Raw genomic sequence first — 17,880 nt, forward strand, 5'->3', positions numbered from 1 at the left:
CTCACTCCAAAGCCGAATCCTGGCTTGCAGCACGTGTTGGTGACCAACACGGCACCGGGAGGAGGGGGCCAGGCCTGCCACACGTCAAACACTTTCTGCTTCATCATCCACCCCCTGTCCCCAAACACGAGAGCTCCCACTCTGACTCCAGTAGATGAGTGTCTACAGCGGTGTTGTGTGTCTGTAATAAATGTGCCTGCCATATTTGGTATTTGTCTTGAGAGAGAACAGGAAATGCCAGATTTGGAAAACCTTTTAGACAAAAACTGCTAAAATGTAAAGGTCCCCTTTCCTTTCTGCCTTCTAGCACTGATATTAAAGCATAGCAAGAACATAAAGTAGGCCTGCCCTTTGTTTTAGGACTACAAAGTGGGATGATAAAGACAACAACGCATGCGTGCAGAGCTACTCCCGTTCATGCGGACCGGAAGTTGCAAGAAAGTTTTACGCAGAGGGACTCATCCTGTCCGCACATTCTATCTGTGGTTTATCGTCAGCGTTTGGTGCTCTAGTTAAAGGACGTTGCCCTTGTTAAACTTCAACCGGAGAGGTCAGTTTATGTACTTGTGTTCTCCTTGAGCCGACAGCATCTTAGCAGCTGGAGGGAAACAAGGAGGATGGAGGTGAGCGAAGTGTCTTTGCTAGTATCTTTGAGTTAGCTTGTTTCCCTGTGAGGAGGTGAAAGCCTCTGTCACAGCCACGGGAGCTGCTGTAGTTGCGCTCGCCGTCGTACCTGTAGCACATATTGGCCCTTTAATTAAAATTCCGTGTCTCCGCTTTGAATTTATCAAAGCTGCTTTTTACAATGTGATGTGAGCGAGCTAGCACAGGAGAGGAAATGGGAAGAAGCGCGAGGCGTTCAACTGTCGGCGCGAGAATGACTGAACAGGAGATTCTGCATGATAAATAAAACCTGTGACATAAGTCTGTTAATGCTCAGGACCTGTTCCACACACGGGGAAAAACAAGCAAGTGTTACTCATTTGCATATTATTATATATAAAATAATAAATATAGATTTAATAAATAATTAATGTAAATATCAAATACAGAACTGTCTTCTAACCTTTCTAACAGTCGCCTGCTATTCTCACAGTAGTTTCATTCACTATTTATCTGCATAGACAGAGATTTGATTTTTTTGTTTTTTTTGGATTGACTTTGAAGGCACCATGTCGAGCTGTAATCCAAGTACTTAACCAGACCAGCTACGTGGTTCCTCTTTTATAAACGTTACCCACATGCATGGCTTTGTTCCTCGATCGTGGTCCATGATGACGTGTGGTTGCAAGACTTCTGGGAGAGAGGTTTGCCTGTAGCTGTAAAACACTGCGCACCTACCCTGAGGAAACTCTATGCCGTATGATTTATTCAGCAAACCTTTCCCCCAGTACACCAGACTTAATGCAAGCCATTACATAAGCTGGTCAGAGACCAAATATTTACTCGAAAGTTGCAGCATTGCAAATCAAACTGAAATCTTTGTCGGCATAGCAAAGGGCTTTCTTATTATCGTCACCCATGCTTGTAGAAATCATAACTATCTTGTCATGTCTTGTCCTCGCTTGCTCTGAAAAGGTTTAAGGAATGAGGATATACCAGCCGAGAAGAAAAAGCGGGAGAGAATAAACTACACGGGACATAGATTCTCCGCCAGCCCTCCGGCCTCTACCATGGAGCAAGAAGAAGAAGAAGTGGTGGCTGCAGCAGCTCGAGAGGATGAAGACTCCCAGCTGATTTACAGGATCGAGCGTCCTGTCTACAATGAAACTCTGATCCAGGCACAGCTTCTTAAACGCAAAGAAGACACCACCACAAATTGTCAGAAGCTGGCAGAAAAGTTCCAGTAAGTCTTTCTCTGGACATTTCCTGTTAACATGTCGTTGAACAGATCAGCATCGACATAGATCCACACACAAGATCCCAGTGTGCTGTGTAAACTGAAGCCAGAAGCCAGTGGGAAATCTGTGGGAGTTGATGTGCAACCTTCGAATGTCCTTTATTTGAGTGGAAAAATAAGACGTTTAAACACATTACATTGCAAAAAAGCTCCAACACTGATCTTCAAATAGATTATGTTGCATTCTAACATTTAAAAACAAATGAAAAAGTTATTCAGAGCTAAACTGCACAAACCCGGGATCCTCTGTCCCTGCTTTCTATTTGGGAACTGATGCAGCTGGGCAAGCAAAAAGGGGGAGAAGTCGGGGGTTAAACAAGTCGCCCGAACAAGGCTGGGAAATGACATGTTGATGCCAGCTCACTGGCAATTTGGGACTGAGACAGGTGGGAGGGCTTACTGAGGGGAGCTGAGGAGGAGGAGGTCTTCATACAAAAGCAGAGATGTGCTTTGGAAGCGTACAGCGAGCAACCCGGGAGTTAGTGAAGAACGGGTCTGCACTCATAACCATCCACAGGACGCAGGGGGTGTGACAGAGCTCAGGGTGGGAACCGACACAGTGACACGTTAGAGTCATTTCTAGAGATGCTTTCTTGTCATCTTGCAGAGGGAACAACAAACGTGTCATAAAGTTGTAAAACATTGATGTTTCTTAAATAACTCTTGGCTGTAGTGCAGAGTGAGGGTGAATGTTGGGGCTTAAATCTGTAACAGCAGAACAAATATTGCTACATCACTGAAATGATATTTCTGTGGTGTAAGAATGAACAAATATCTGTTAACCAGTGTGAATCACGTGGTGCTGCTATTAAAGGTATAGGAGGGATATTGTGAAGCACGAGTCATACCAAAGTTCAGCTAACACGAGGGGGCTTCTTGAATCCTGCAGCATGAAAGTGACTCCAGAAAAACTTTGTCTGTGGAGGCTTTTAAAAATCTGCTTGGTGTTGAATATCCACAGGTGTTCTTCAGAGAAGGCCAAGGCAGCAGCTCTGAGCTTCATGCCTATTCTCTCATGGCTGCCGTCGTATCCAGTCAAGAAGTACCTCTTTTCAGACGTGGTCTCAGGTCTCAGCACGGGAGTCGTGCAGCTTCCACAAGGTCAGTGAACTGTGCAGCAGCGCCGTGTGAAGCACCGAGGCTGCGAGCAGGGCCGGCTGCGGCTCCAGAGGAGCAGTTTCTGCTTCATGCTGACTCTGTTTTGGCATCGCTGACACTTTGACACTGTGATGGAGTCACTGAACCTCCAGGATTGTTTATTTGGAAACGTGTTATCTTCCCTGCTCCACAGGACTAGCCTACGCTATGCTGGCTGCGGTGCCTCCTGTTTATGGTCTGTACTCCTCCTTCTACCCGGTCCTGCTGTACACCTTCTTTGGCACGTCCAGACACATATCAGTAGGTGAGAGAGCCGTCTCTGTCCTGACCTCATGGCCCTGTGTGACCGGCTCTGCCCACGTACAAGAAAACAGTTACAATATGCTCGTCATTGTTCCATAAGCTCCGCCCTCTTATGTACTCCCTGCCCCCAACACACACACAGCAGAAAATTTCATGTTCTGTACAGAGGAGAGAAATTAAAGGTGCCGTCGCCACAGTGATCCCCGACCTAAATATTTATCAAAATATTTATTTATTGTTTGAAATCGATCCAAACAGACACACCCTGACACGGTCTGACGTCTCCTTTCAGTTTAGTGTTAAATGTAAAGTTGGTGTTAAGGTTCTCGCCAAGAAAGAAGATTTTAAATAAGATGTATAAGAAGAAAATGATTGTATATGAAGGAAACTGCTGCTTCCTGGATGTGGCACTGATTGCTGGCTTCTTCATTTTCCAGCTTGATGTTCGTTTGGAATAAAGAAACCATGGAAGCAGCTCCTGTTTCACTGCAGCTGTGTGCTCGGCCACGGCTGCTTCCTCACGTCTAACAGTATTTCCAGTAATGCTTTGCTGCCTATTATGAGGATAGGAAACTATAGCTGATTTGTTTCCAGCCTGACTCTCCTGACATTGTCCAGAATTTGTCTCTCATTGGCTCCACCTCTGTTCCTCATGTCTGCTTTCAAAAGATGGTGACGTTCAGACGCACCGAGCTGTTTTCTTTTCTCGCTTGCTTTTTGAGAGAAAAGACAAATGTAGTTAAGATGATGTCATTTTTACATGGTTGAGCTTTTTATAGATTTCTTAATCCACATTAATGGTGTCACATTGAAGTCTTGCAGGCGACGAGTCACTTTCCACACAGCTGTGTCTGTAGTGACTGTGAGGTGCACTGGGTTACACAGTGATTCAGATTATGAGATGAAAGGTGTGGAGGAAATGTTTGGATGTGTGCTAACTGTGTGCTTAGCTTTCACGGGAGGATTGTGACATTTCAGCGACCTCACCCTGTGACAGCTTCCTTTCCTTGAAATGGGTCCAAGTCTCAAATGCCAGCTGTGACCTATGAGTCCCTCTGACTGTTGGACCCAATGAAGCACCTCGCAGACAGGAAGTGTTCCTGTAAAACTGTCACATGGTGAGGAAACAACACGTCACATTATGGCAGAGTAAGACACAGATGAGCCTGATGACAGCGCACACTTGATGAACAGCACCAAAGTGCTGCAGTGATGTTTGGTTTAGTGCAACTGTGTGTGGGAGAGGGTTTCCTGAAAAAGGACAGGTGCGATAAAAATATTACGTTTCATTTTGTTAAAGCCAACTGTGCTTTTATTGAACCTTCGTGGTCCTCTGCGTATGTGCGATGGTTTGGATATTTCTCTGTGAAGAACAGAAAGAGCTGAAAGAGCTCCGTGGTCCCACAGACTAAACCCAGCATCCTTGCAGACACAGTGCTTCATGTCTCTCACACTTTGCATAGTGAGATTCAGTTTCTGCCTTCCAGACGAAGGCTTCTGCTCCCACAGGGCAGATGATCCCGTCACAGCTGTGTTACTTTGTAGGTTACAGTTTGTCCTTCTGTTTGCAGTAGTGGTTCTGTCTGTGTGCACGCGAGGGTGGATGACTCTATCTACAGGTGCAGGTTCTTAAAGCAAATAAGAAAACCCCCGTTATCACATGATAGACGAGGTGTGTGTGTGTGTGTGTGTGTGTGTGTGTGTGTGTGTGTGTGTGTGTGTGTGTGTGTGTGTGTGTGGAGTGACGTCATGTTAAGACTCCATTCATATTTGACTGACATCCACCGAGGTCTTCAAGCTCCACTAGTGATTTTATTGGTTAAAAACTGACAGAACCTTCTAACTTAAACTGTCATTCATACATGTGTGTTGATATTATACAGACAGTGCTGTATACATGCTGCTTTCCTTCTCACTGAGTGTTTATGGGGACGTTATTACCTGATCTTCAAACGTTCCTAAAATGTTTTTAAAATTCTGATTAACATTGAGGAAGTGATGCTGGGGCTCACATCTGCATCCAAATGTCACCTTTGACCTCTACCTTTAAAGTAAATACTGCCCACAGAGGCTTAACCTTGTGCTCTGGTTTTAATCCAAGCAGGTTTAAATGTTTTTAGTCTCTTAGGCTGCGTTCACTCTGCAGGTCTTGATGCTCAATTCAGATTTTTTTGATCAAATCCGATTTTTTTGTCTGCTCGTTCACACTACAAATAAAATGCGACAGCAAACGCGCAAAAGAAGACGTCACACACAACGCGCTCTGTTTAGACCCAGAGCAACAGTATTGTTTTTTGCTTTAAGTTATTTTCTTATTTACATAATAATGTCGATAACCTAATAATGATCCTTGTTGCTGTTTTAGAGAGAAGTGGTGCTTCAAAGGATAGCTGCAGATTATACAGTACAAATAAAATGTTCACGTTTCTCCAACGTTGTCTTCCCAACAGTTTCACTGACATCTACACGGGATGGCCAGGAAGCGTTCACCATGTCTTCTCCGGCGCTGATAATTGGCGTCTGTCTCGTGTCAGTGACGTAAAAGACGGATTTAATGCGACATGACCATCAAACAGCAGTCGCTTTCTAAAACATCGGAGATGTATTGGATTCAGGACCACATATGAAAGTGACCCAGGTCGGATTTGTGCCGTTCACACTGTCACACCATGATTGGATAGATGGTCGCATAGGGTCAGAAAAATCGGATTTGATGCGCTTTCGCCTGCAGTGTGAACGTAGCCTGAATGATAATCAGCATGTACCCACATCATTTTTGTGAATTCGAAAGTTTAGTAAATGTAAAAACAAAACAGCAAAAACTGCAACATTATAACCCCTCAGAATGTGTCTCCTGTGGAAGGTTTTTAAAATCTGAGCTTGACAGATGTTGTAAAACTTCACTTTCTAACATCTTCCACAACTGGGATTGTAAAACTCGCTGCCTCTAACTATGTAAAGACTGACATAAGCAGCAGGACTGAGATTTCATTAAACCCAGCCTCAGTTGTCTCACCAATCTGGCTGCTTTCTTTTCTCCAACGCTGTCACGCTTGTCTCGATTGTCAGTTTAAATCCGTCCAACAAATGGGTCCAATAAACTAGACCTGCTCAACCCTTTGAAGCTGAGGAGCTAATCTGCAAAGATTGTAAATCACTGCTGGCCAAAATCTGGCCTGACATCAGGTTGCTGTGGGAATGATGACAGAGAACGAGAGGCAGGACGGCCTTTACCGTCACAGGGTGGTGAGAGGAAAGGCCGGTGCGAGCACAAGTCTGCAGTTTCTGTGCTGCGTTTGAGCGCTCGTTGTACTCGACATCAGCTTTGACCCCAGCCTATCATAGCGCTGCGTTTGTGTCGATGACCTGCAGGTACCTTTGCTGTCATAAGTCTGATGATTGGGGGCGTCGCTGTGAGGGAGGCACCAGACAGCATGTTTATGAATATCAATGCTACTGGATCCAACGCATCTGATGCCATCAACGTGGAGCTTCGTGATAAGAGCAGGGTCCAGGTGGCCGTGATGGTCACAACCCTGGCGGGACTCATCCAGGTCAGCCTCCCACCTGCAGAGCAGCCGTGGCTAATCTGTTTATCCAAAGCAGCAGCAGCATGTCTGAATCACTGTTGATGTATCAACTCGATTTTAACTGTTTCTGTATTAAACATTGTTTTTCAAAAACAGAATGACCCCCCTCTTCTTCTGCATTCCTTTCAGATTGTTTTAGGTCTTCTCAGGTTTGGCTTTGTAGCAATCTACCTCACCGAGCCCCTGGTGCGAGGCTTCACCACAGCAGCATCCATGCACGTCGTCATCTCCCAGCTGAAGTACTTGCTGGGGGTGGAAACGCAGCGTTATTCTGGGTTTCTCTCTGCTATTTATGTGAGTTTTGAGAGGCCCTGTCTTTCTCCTTCCCAGAATAGTCAATGAATCGCTAACACTCACCTTTCTGTCACTGCAGAGTGTCAAAGCAGTGCTCAGCAGAATCACCAGCACCAATATTGCCACTTTCCTTCTGGGGCTCGGGTGTATCATCTTCCTTTACGTGATCAAAGTTCTCAACGAGCGCTTCAAGAAGAAGCTGCCCATTCCCATTCCTGGAGAGATCATTGTGGTCATCGTGTCCACGGGCATCTCCTATGGTTTGTCGTTATCAAAGGAGTACAAGGTCCATGTGGTTGGGAACATACCAACAGGGTAGGCCGCACACTCTATTTGTTTAAGTGTCTTTTGGTTTAAGCTCGTGTTCTCTACACGTATGTCACAGAGGTCTACAGATGTTGTCTTATTGGTTACAGGCTTCGCCCTCCTGCTGCCCCAAACATCTCGCTGCTGCCCAATTTGGTCACAGATTCTTTTGCTATAGCGATTGTAGGATTCTCCATGGACGTCTCGCTGGCCAAGATCTTTGCCCTGAAACATGGCTACAGTGTGGATGGCAACCAGGTGAGTGTGTCCACGGGGTGAGCTGCCGATGAGCCTCTGGCCTGTGTGTGACTAAATGTTTGGTTAGGACACTTTGGGTCTTCTGGATGACGGGACGTCCTCTAGCTGTTTGCTGCAAATCTTGTAAAGTTATATTTTTATCCTGCGCGCTGATATTGGAAATGCTGCTCACAAAAAGGTTCATTGTTCCAGTTTGTTGGAACGTGTTCATTTCATTGAACACTGAGTTGTTTGGAGCGTTGTGTAGTTGCCTGACTGTACTATTCGTTGAAGACTGAGCAAAGCGTGTCCTCCAGTGACACATAGCTGACAAATAAATGCAGGTCACGCATTTAGCAAAGCACGACTGTGGAAAATATACGGGTCGCATTTTCCTGAAATTGTCCAAAGCTGACGTGTGAAAATGTTGTTGCAGAAGGACTTTCCTCTCTTTTTCACGGTTTTCCTCCACGTGTCCACTTTCAGGAGCTCATTGCACTCGGTCTGTGTAACTTCATCAGCTCCTTCTTTCAAACGTTTGCCGTCACCTGCTCCATGTCGAGGAGTCTGGTCCAGGAGAGCACAGGAGGCAAAACACAGGTGACACACACGAGCTGCAGGAGTGATTACACTATCTAAATTGGTGCTGTAAAGCTGTTGTTAGAGTGAGAGGTGTGTTGATGGAGTTATTGCTTTTTATGTGTGCTTTAGATTGCAGGGCTCCTGGCGTCGCTGCTGGTGCTGGTGGTGGTGGTGGCCGTCGGCTTTGTCTTCGAGCCGCTCCCTCAGGTGAGTTCCTGTTTGATGTTTGGGCGTGACCTGTGAGCCTGCACACACCTAAATGTCGTCTTTGGCTCTCGTTTGCTTGTGTTTCTCAGACTGCGCTGGCTGCCATCATCATGGTCAACCTCATAGGGATGTTCAAGCAGTTCAGAGACATTCCCAGTCTGTGGAGGACCAGCAAGATTGAACTGGTCAGTCTTTAAAACCAAGCTTAGCTGACTTAAAGTGCACCGTTGTTCTGAGAGGTGTGTATGTGAACCCGAGTGAATACACAGTGGAGAAGCTGAGGTTGCAGACAGAAGTGTGACTATAATGTGCAGGAGTGGAAACGATCAGATAAATGCACGTCGTCTGAAGACATTTGCTTATGTAAAAACTGCTTTGGTCTTGCAAAACGCTTCCTCTTCATGCTAGTTTCATGTTACTTTCTTTTTTGTCCTCTCAGGCCATCTGGGTGATCGCCTTTATCGCTTCTGTGCTGCTGGGACTGGACTACGGCCTCCTGGTGGCCGTCACATTCGCCATATTGACAGTCATATACAGGACACAGAGGTAATGATTCGAATATGTGTTTTTCCTTGAACTGAAGCTTAAAGGCAGCTGTGAGAGTTTTCAAAGAGCAGGTTTGATTTGTGCTCTGAGCTGTTTTCTTTCTCTTCCAGCCCTAAAACTTCCATCCTGGGTCACGTCGCTAACACGGGGCTCTACTGTGACGTCGACGAGTATGAAGAGGTAAATGTGTGAGGAGAGAAACCTGCTCCGTGTGAAACATCCACACTGACCAAGCTGGCTGTTTGTGTTCTCAGGCGGCTGAATATGAGGGGATTAAGATCTTCCACTCCAACTCTTCAGTCTACTTTGCTAACAGTGACCTGTATGTGAACAGCCTCAAGGAGAAGGTAGCAGTGTGTTTGAGTGTGTGGAAGCAAACAGAAACCCTTTTGTGGGGGAAATGTGTGAAGCACTTATTATCACCTGACTCGGTCTGAGAGGAGCAGCGTGAGCGTGTAATCATCTGGTGGTAGATGCGAGCAGAGCTCTACTTTGAGATGAGCAGGAATCCGTTTGCTTGTGTTTTCACTGTCTTGGCTACAAATGAAGGTTTGCAGTTGTAGCCTGTTCACGTTACAGCTGAAGCTTCAACAGTTCAGTGAAAACGTTTCTACGTTTGTCATTTCTGCTTTTTTGTGTGTTCAAATAACTAAGAGCAAAGAATACATTTTAACTTTACTGTGTGAATTAAAGGTTTATCCAGTATCTAAGCACCATGTGGGAAATATTCCCAGCCTCTCCCAGTCTTAACCTAAGGAGTAACTGTGCCAGCTTTACCAGCAACACCTGATTCCTAGGGATCAGTCTCTGTTGCTACTGTGGTGGCATGTTGAGTCCTTAAAGGGGAAAAGAGTCCCGTTGTAAGACCATGGACTGAGCTCAGTGTTTACGAGTCACAGCCATGCCTGATCGCCTCAATAACACAAAGAGACGCTACAAGAGCTCAAAAAGCAACACGGTGCCACGACCAGCTGCAAAGGGTAACAGGGTCATTACGTTACTGCTTCAGAGCTTGGACAGTTGATGAAACTATGAATTCTGGGTAATTACGTTTTCACCTAGGTGCAGGTTTGGATAGCTTGTGTTGGTTAAACAATGAAATCACACGTTGAAAACTGCATTTTGCTTTTACTCAGGTTATCTTTGTGCAAGATTAACGCTTGTTTTGTGACAAATCAGGTGAAGCACAGATGTTACTGAAAGCAGTTGATCATGTGCTTCATGCTTATTGTGTTAAAGTAAAGACGTCGATATGTGTTTGTTTTGTAAACATTGTTTCAGTTCTCATTTTTGTTTTTCATATTCAATTCAGCTTTATTTACACAGCGCCAAATCACAACAACAGTCGCCTCAAGGTGCTTTATATTGTACAGTAGACCCTACAGTAATACAGAGAAAAACCCAACAATCATATGACCCCCTATGAGCAGCACTTTGGCGACAGTGGGAAGGAAAAACTCCCTTTTAACAGGAAGAAACCTCCAGCAGAACCAGGCTCAGGGAGGGGCGGGGCCATCTGCTGTGATTGGTTGGGGTGAGAGAAGGAAGACAGGATGAAGACATGCTGTGGAAGAGAGACAGAGATTAATAACAAGTGTATTATGTAATGTAATATGAATAATTATCAGAGAAAATGCCAAAATAAGAGGTGAGGTAATGGTAGAGGTAAACGAGTGAGGGAGAATGACGTGCTGAGTTGGATGTTAACAGCTCTGTTGTGATTATGTTGATCTTTACAGACGGGGCTAAACCCTGAACACTTACAAGCTGCTCGGAAAGCCCAAAAAAAAAGAAAGGAGAAGACGAACAGCAATCGGTCGTCTCCGCTGAAAATCTGTGCCAAGGTGGGTCGCTGTTTGTCTTTTGTCTATCCAAACTTTGAGCTTTGTCAACAGGTTAAATACACACTCATGTGACGGTCGTGTGTGTGTGTGTATATATAATATGTTTTGTGGTGCTGCTTTGTTTCTAGTACAAGGATGAGGCAGTGACTCATGACGTTTTGTCCCAGAGCCACGTGGCGGAGGATCAGAAGAACGGCCAGTTTGGCGACAGACATGGCGACTCAGAGGAGGCGGTCTTCCTTGAGCCTTTCAGCACAGTCCACTCCATCATCCTGGACTGGACGTCTGCAACTTTCATCGACTCAGTGGGAGCTAAAGCCATCAGACAGGTTCTGGCCCTTTCTCCAGCGCTGCACTGCACAGGAGCACCAGCTGCATATTTTCACTGAACTCCAGTCACTGTTTCATGGTGTAGAGCTCAAATACTAAAAACTATTATCTCTTTGTGCAGGTCATTAAAGAGTATGCCGCCGTAGATGTCCGGGTGGTCATAGCTGGCTGCAACAGTAAGTGACTATTAAGACTTTTCATTAGATCTGAAAATATCTGTGCACATGCTCTGTTTTATACGCAATACGTACAAAACGCAATTAAAACCCATCCATCCATCTATCCTCTTATCTTTACAAATTGCTGTGGGGACTATTTGTGGACCATGAACTGTTCATGAAACCAGATAGAGGACTGGTGCTTTGTTACACATCGTCCTGCAGGAGTTGGTACACTGTGGTCAGAAAGGCATGGACGTGGAAATATCCCTCACACTGTAGCACCACTGATTCAATGCAGGAGGAATCCATGCTGTTATGATGTTTGTACCAAAGTCTGCTACAGAAAGCCTGTGCATACTGCAACCTCAGGTTTCTGTTTGTCGCTGGGCGATGTGGCGCCCTGTGGTCTGATGCTGCTGTAGCCCATCTGCTTTCCAACACGAGGTGCATTCAGAGAAGCTCTTTGGTGGTAACACATGGTTATTTGAGTCACTCTTACCTTCCTGTCACGCTCGACACATCTTCTCCCAGAGAACTGCTGCTCGCCTGTTACGTTCTCTTGTTCAGACCGTCCTCTGTAAACCTCAGAGATGATTGTGTTGGAAAGTCCCGGGAACTTCTAAAGCACACCTGATATCTAGTCATGCCATGTTCATTCTGATGCTCGCCTTGAACTCCAGCTGATGTCTGCATTGAGCTTCTGCCATGTGATTGGCTGATTTCGATGTTTGCATGAATGAGAACATAAGGTCTGTAAGTGGAGACCTATAATAAAGACAAATTCCACACACTGGGGTCATAATGTAAAGGATGGAAACAGGCAACAAGCGCTATGACAGAACTCTGTTGAAAGTTTTGGTTTGAATGATTAAGCCTGTGGGTCCTGACAGACCTGTGCAAACACAGCCTGTGGTTCACAGACTGAAGCCATTCCTGCAGTAACAAACAGGACGCTCCTGTTCTGCACATTTGGGATTGAAAATGAGAAGATATCATTTGGAACCAAATGGTAAACATGTCACACGATATATTTACAGTTCACTTTCAGTATATTGGCTCACGAGCGCGCAGGATGTTTTCAGAGTGGCAGCTAGCCAGAAGAAGGCAGGGATGAAGCTGCAGCGGCTCGTTTCACACTGTAACAAAGCTGCTGTCCAACAAGTGAACACAGCAGGTTGCTTTAGTTGCTTTGTGTGCCCTGTAAATGGAACAAAGGTATCACTGCAGGAATGTCAGTGTCTGCACAGAACGTTTATTAGCCCCACTGCAGTGAGTCTTTCCTTCACTAAAGTCTGTTTGTGTTCAAATGGTTTGAAAGTGGTTGTTGTCATTGATGTAAATACTGAGCCTGCTGCATGCTTCTCTGCAGGAAACCTGCTGGCTGAACTGGACACCTTGAAGTTCTTCACTAAGGACCTGACCACAGACTTCCTGTTCCCCACCGTCCACGACGCCGTGCTCCACTGTCAGCACTCAAACTCTCACCCGTCTGTGGCTGCGGTCAGCGACACGACCTGAGAGGATGGGACGTGGTGGCGCTCTCACAACCTCACTGTGAACTTGTTTTCAGCTGAAATATCAGGAGTGTTTTTCAGTCTTGTTAAAGTTCCAAAGCAGCAAGAACATCGTTTTAATCAGAACCTTCAGGATGTGGCGTCCAGCCTGATTTCTCTGCAGTGTTGACGCTGCACTTTAGTCATGTTGTAGTTCTCACTGTTTGCTGAAGTACTTTTTAAAGCTGCAGCTTTGTCTACATGATGTTAGCAGGTACTGTTGGAGGCCTTGTTGTAAACATGTAATACTGACCACCTCATTATCACGCTGGTACCAAATTGTTACCTATAATCTGTCAATATGATTTTTGTTATTCTGATCTGGAATGACCTTTCCAGTCTGTTTGCAGTGTCATGTTGCCGTTACTGTACACTTGCATTGGTATGACTCATATATGAATGCAGTGGACAGCTTTAATTGTGCTGTTAGTGAACGACACAGGAGGCCTTTCAAGCTCCCTGTGCTTATTTTGTTAAACACTGAAACTGAAATCTGGAATAACTTTTATTTTTTAGTGAACAACAATAACAACAAAACAAAATCCTTTTGACTCTCTTTTTTTTGACAAAGCCAAATCAGACACAAGCACACACTCAGTTGTAGGTCATGTATCTGGGAGTGGCGCTGAACTTGGCGTATGATTTGATGACCTTGTTAACGGCTTCCAGGAAATCTTTCTCTGTGGCGATCTTCCTGCGGGCCCTGATGGCAAACATTCCTGCCTCGGTGCACACGCTGCGGATCTCGGCACCTGAAAGGAAGCACGATTTAAGAGAGTGCTCAGACTTTCAGAGAGCTATTAAACCTGTAGACGACCTTTATCCCACGCTGTCAAGCCATTCAAAACAGTTTGACTTGGCTGAAATACAGGATCGTGTTAAAGGACAGCCAAAACTCAGACTCTCATCTACTTTAACATAACATACTTCCAAGTTTATAAAGGGCAATAAGAAACCTTTCCAAGTAACAGGTTGCCCCCGTGTGGTCATACATCAGTACTACACTAAGAGGTCTGAACTCTTCTAAACTAACAAGAAGTCGATAAACAAATTGGAAAAATACTGGAAGTTTAGTGCAGCGGTCCCCAAGTTTTAATTTATCTCTGACAATATTTTCACAGACCGGCCTTTATGATGTCGCAGATCAGTAAAACAAAATAAAACCAGTACTGGTACCAAACACCGGGAAAACCAAACATTTCACACCCAAGCCTCAACTCTTACGGCTCGGTACCGGTCCGTGATTTGGGGACCGCTGGTTTAGTGTCTCTATGACAACGGCATTCTGAAGGAAAGGACAGCTGATGTATGCCACACCCACACGAGCAGGAAACACTAAAACAGATAAAGACGCAGCTGAGGGAGACTGACTCGACAGGAAGTAACGTCTGCTCTGCAGTCTTACCGGTGCTGTTGGGACAGAGGCGAGCCAGCAGCTCAAAGCGGATGTCTCTCTCCACACTCATAGAGCGGGCATGGATCTTGAAGATGTGGGTGCGACCCTGCAACGGCGGGTTTAAAGATGGTTGAATTGGACAGAGCTACATCAGAGAAGTGTAACACAGTCCAGTTTGAAACTCACCTCAAGGTCAGGCAGGCTGAACTCGATCTTCCTATCCAGACGTCCGGGCCTCATCAGGGCCGGGTCCAGCGTGTCCGGCCTGTTGGTGGCCATCAGCACTTTGATGTTGCCTCGAGGGTCGAAACCATCCAGCTGATTGATGAGCTCCAGCATGGTCCTTTGGACCTCGTTGTCTCCACCGGCGCCGTCATCAAAACGAGCACCTGGCAGGTTCAGAGGGTTACACGCTCAGAATGGATTTCTCTTCACGCTGGATTAAAAGGGCTGCTGCACGTCAGTGGATGTTTTTCTTTTTAAGTAATGAGACTAACCTCCAATAGCATCAATTTCATCAAAGAAGATCAGACAGGCCTTTTTGGTCCTGGCCATCTCAAAGAGCTCACGCACCATCCTGGCGCCCTGTGAACGAGTTCAGGAAAAGTCAGACGTTTACGAGAATCAACCTTCCTGATCTGAACTGCAGCTAATCTTTCTTTTCGTGAGCGCACCTCTCCCACGTATTTCTGCACCAGCTCGGAGCCGATGACTCTGATGAAGCAGGCGTCTGTTCTGTTGGCCACAGCCCGGGCACACAGGGTCTTTCCGGTTCCGGGGGGCCCGAATAGCAGCACACCTTTAGGAGGCTCAATTCCCAGATTGACAAACCTCTCAGGCTGGTGAGAAGAAAAAGACGACAAGTGAGCTCCCATGTGCAGAAGACAGTTGCTTCACTCGTGCCTCAGTGGTGGTTCTAACTTTGGAACACTCACATGGAGCAGCGGAGTTTCAACCACCTCTCTTAGCTTCTCAATCTGCTCCTTGCATCCACCAACATCACTGTAGGTCACATCAGGCTTCTCTTCCACCTAAAGCAAGTGGGCCAAGGAGTTATCACATGCAAGCAGACAGATAACCAAACAATCACAGAGTATCCTCGCCTCCCAACCTGCATCATGGTGACAGTGGGGTCGATTTTCGGAGGCAGAGGAATGTGGATCTGATACTTGTTTCTGTCAACCCTGGAAAAACAGAAAGGACACTAAACTTAGCTTACGGCTGACGGAACCTTCTGGAAACTATGTAACACCTCTAAATCATGTTTCTGCCTCACCCCACTCTCATGCCCTCCTCGATGTCAGTTGGAGCCACCTGGTCACTCAGGTCCACCACAAACTTGGCAAACTGTTTGACGTTGATGATGTATTTGGGATCCTCAGAGTCTGCATTGATGATCTTTGTGCATCTTTCAGAAAGAAATAAAGAATCATGAAGCTACATAATGGAAATGCTGTGGAAGGAAGTAGGAAAGCTAAGAATATTCCCGTCAGATTAACAGGAATGTCGCTCGAAACATCCCAAAGGGAAGATCAGCGATATAACACCACACTTTACATTTTGGTGATGTTAAAGTCGAACATTTACCTTGCTACCTGCAGCGGCTGCTCGCTCTGCAGTGTCTGCTTGTCAGCAGCTAGATCCCAGAGAGCCGGTGGAGCCAGGCCTGTGTCAGACTCCTTGATGCCTGTGCAATTAAAAAAAAACAAATCAGACACAAAGCATCTTGTGCAGCCCTCCAAAGTACCAAAACCGTCCATATATACTCCTCTGATAAAGCTGGACAACCGTTCCAAATTTAAGATGATCCATTTTCAACAACAATGCAGCCCTTTGCATTTTTTGGAGTTAAAGTCAACTAGACATGCCTTTTTAAAATCTAAACTGGCCCCATAGCTGTGGGTTGTGGTAGAAAAGGTGATCTCTCTTTGTGTGTTAAACTAGCCCAGAGTACAGGCTGGCACTGGGTGGCTGGGAAAGGCCAGCTAGACAGCTGCATCTGAAGTGACAGGCCGTGCAAGCACCAAATAATTAAACCAAGGAGTGAAAATACATGAGATTTAACTGGCACCTAATGAAACTAAAATGTCCAAATGTATTTGTGCAACAGTGTTATTGAGTCCTGTGCATGTTGCAGGATAATCAGTTAATATGCACAGGACCATGCAGCTGCAGTTATCATTGTGTCTGTAACTTGGGACGCACAATTTGCTAAACTTGCTGATTTTGTATTGTTTCTGGATGCGACAAAATTCATTCAGGATCAGGCTTTTTAGTTCAGAAGCCTTTTCTGATTTGCGTCTCCTGCTGGAATCAACGAGCGACCTTCCACTTGTCAGCCTAATGTGTAAACCACTTCTATGGAGCTACCAATACTTCCTGTACTACTGTTGGTTGTTAGAAATGAAACTGAGAATATCTGAATACATTTATAAGTTGTAATGGTGAATTCCAAGTAAAGAAAATCTAAGAAAGCCGGAGTAAAACCCCTGAGTTTGACCCAGTACTTGAAATCTGGTCAGACACAAGTGGCCTCCTAAGCTGGAATTTTTGAAGGTTTAGAAAGTTAGTTCGGCAAATGAGCTTTTCAAATAAATGCCGTTTTATTGCTTATGTCCGGTTTAATCACCAAGCCCAGTAAGAAGCTTACTGAGAACATCTTACTGCCCTGCTGTGGCACAAATGTACTTCTGAATTCGTCGCTCACCCGTCAGCTCGTTTATCTTCTTGAGCAGCTGCTGAATGTCATCTTCCACTTGTTTGATCTGCCTGGAATAGGTACTCTGACCCTGGTGGTGAACAGCAAGCAACACATTCACTCACTGTGGAATCATTTCCTTGACACTTGCTTGGTGTCGTGGTTTGAAAGCCATACTTACATATGTTTTGAGCAGAGCGATGTCCCCTTCATCCAAAGCTTTAAAAAAGAATCACAATCACATGAATGCGTTTGCACTCCGACACTGTTGTCGGACTGAGCGATGCAGTATACACAAGACTTTTTATTCCACCATCAACACATATTTATAACAACATGGTAACAAATACATTCAGCAGGAGCAAACTGTTTTCAACGAGCTAAGCTAACATTAGCAATGTTGCTAGCTGATATCGGCGCTTCCTTTCGGGAAATAATATCTTAGGGTTTAAAATAAACGATTTTAGATATACCTCTAATAGGGGAGTCACCCTTCTCCTCTTCCTTAATCTTCCTTTGGTCGTCTCCCAGATAGTCCGGCATGTCTAACGTGTGAACAAACTGTCTGGTCACGAACAATCAGGACTGCTAAACTCTACAATTACACAGCAGCTTTGGACTTCCGCCGCTATGCGCAACTTACCGGAACACACAAGCGGGAATTGTAGTGAGGATGTACCAGCTTTACGGGTTTAAAAAATATAATATTATCATGTTGTTCTGTTGGGGGCTACAGGAATCTTGTGCGTATCATTTTTACATCCTAATTATTAGAGAAACTGTATGACATGTTTAGCTAGCGGGGCCAGGTTTTAATCTACAGATAAATACCAAA

The 17,880-nt window shown here is 45.3% G+C and overlaps 2 protein-coding genes across 3 annotated transcripts; one reads left to right on the forward strand and one right to left on the reverse strand.

The window, feature by feature from the left end:
* Positions 1-415: 415 nt before the first annotated feature.
* slc26a5 (solute carrier family 26 member 5) lies at positions 416-13,496 on the forward strand. Of its 2 annotated transcripts, none has more exons than XM_085436508.1 (18): positions 416-623; positions 1,579-1,846; positions 2,862-3,001; positions 3,192-3,302; positions 6,674-6,855; positions 7,021-7,185; positions 7,265-7,500; positions 7,602-7,749; positions 8,215-8,328; positions 8,440-8,517; positions 8,607-8,702; positions 8,957-9,063; positions 9,174-9,243; positions 9,318-9,410; positions 10,803-10,907; positions 11,075-11,236; positions 11,359-11,413; positions 12,768-13,496. In XM_085436508.1, the coding sequence occupies exons 2-18, from the start codon at positions 1,674-1,676 to the stop codon at positions 12,914-12,916; spliced, it is 2,184 nt and encodes a 727-aa protein (XP_085292634.1). In that variant the 5' UTR covers positions 416-623; positions 1,579-1,673; the 3' UTR covers positions 12,917-13,496. The 2 variants fall into 2 exon arrangements, with proteins under 2 accessions (XP_085292634.1, XP_085292633.1); XM_085436507.1 differs by having other exon boundaries at positions 417-623; positions 11,036-11,236.
* psmc2 (proteasome 26S subunit, ATPase 2) lies at positions 13,444-17,665 on the reverse strand. Its single transcript, XM_085436511.1, has 12 exons — positions 17,519-17,665; positions 17,227-17,264; positions 17,055-17,136; positions 15,935-16,034; positions 15,624-15,755; positions 15,459-15,531; positions 15,283-15,378; positions 15,022-15,186; positions 14,845-14,932; positions 14,534-14,736; positions 14,357-14,453; positions 13,444-13,703 (listed from the first exon to the last, which is right to left on the reverse strand). Exons 1-12 carry the CDS (start codon positions 17,586-17,588, stop codon positions 13,546-13,548), a joined length of 1,302 nt encoding a protein of 433 aa, XP_085292637.1. The 5' UTR covers positions 17,589-17,665; the 3' UTR covers positions 13,444-13,545.
* Positions 17,666-17,880: the final 215 nt, after the last annotated feature.

Source organism: Copadichromis virginalis, linkage group LG17 (genome assembly GCF_057382275.1).
Source record: "Copadichromis virginalis isolate Kocher_CV1m ecotype Utaka linkage group LG17, C_Virginalis_male_GT1.1, whole genome shotgun sequence".
NCBI lineage: Eukaryota > Metazoa > Chordata > Actinopteri > Cichliformes > Cichlidae > Copadichromis > Copadichromis virginalis.

Excerpts from the sequence above, each read along its gene's own strand:
- slc26a5 (XM_085436507.1), top strand. The coding sequence starts at position 1,674 with ATGGAGCAAGAAGAAGAAGAAGTGGTGGCTGCAGCAGCTCGAGAGGAT. Across the intron at positions 9,064-9,173 it reads GTCATATACAGGACACAGAG|CCCTAAAACTTCCATCCTGG; the intron begins GTAATGATTCGA and ends TTTCTCTTCCAG. Across the intron at positions 9,411-10,802 it reads TGAACAGCCTCAAGGAGAAG|ACGGGGCTAAACCCTGAACA; the intron begins GTAGCAGTGTGT and ends TGATCTTTACAG.
- psmc2 (XM_085436511.1), bottom strand. The coding sequence starts at position 17,588 with ATGCCGGACTATCTGGGAGACGACCAAAGGAAGATTAAGGAAGAGGAG. Across the intron at positions 17,265-17,518 it reads GGGTGACTCCCCTATTAGAG|CTTTGGATGAAGGGGACATC; the intron begins GTATATCTAAAA and ends TCTTTTTTAAAG. Across the intron at positions 15,532-15,623 it reads GAGGAGGGCATGAGAGTGGG|GGTTGACAGAAACAAGTATC; the intron begins GTGAGGCAGAAA and ends CTGTTTTTCCAG.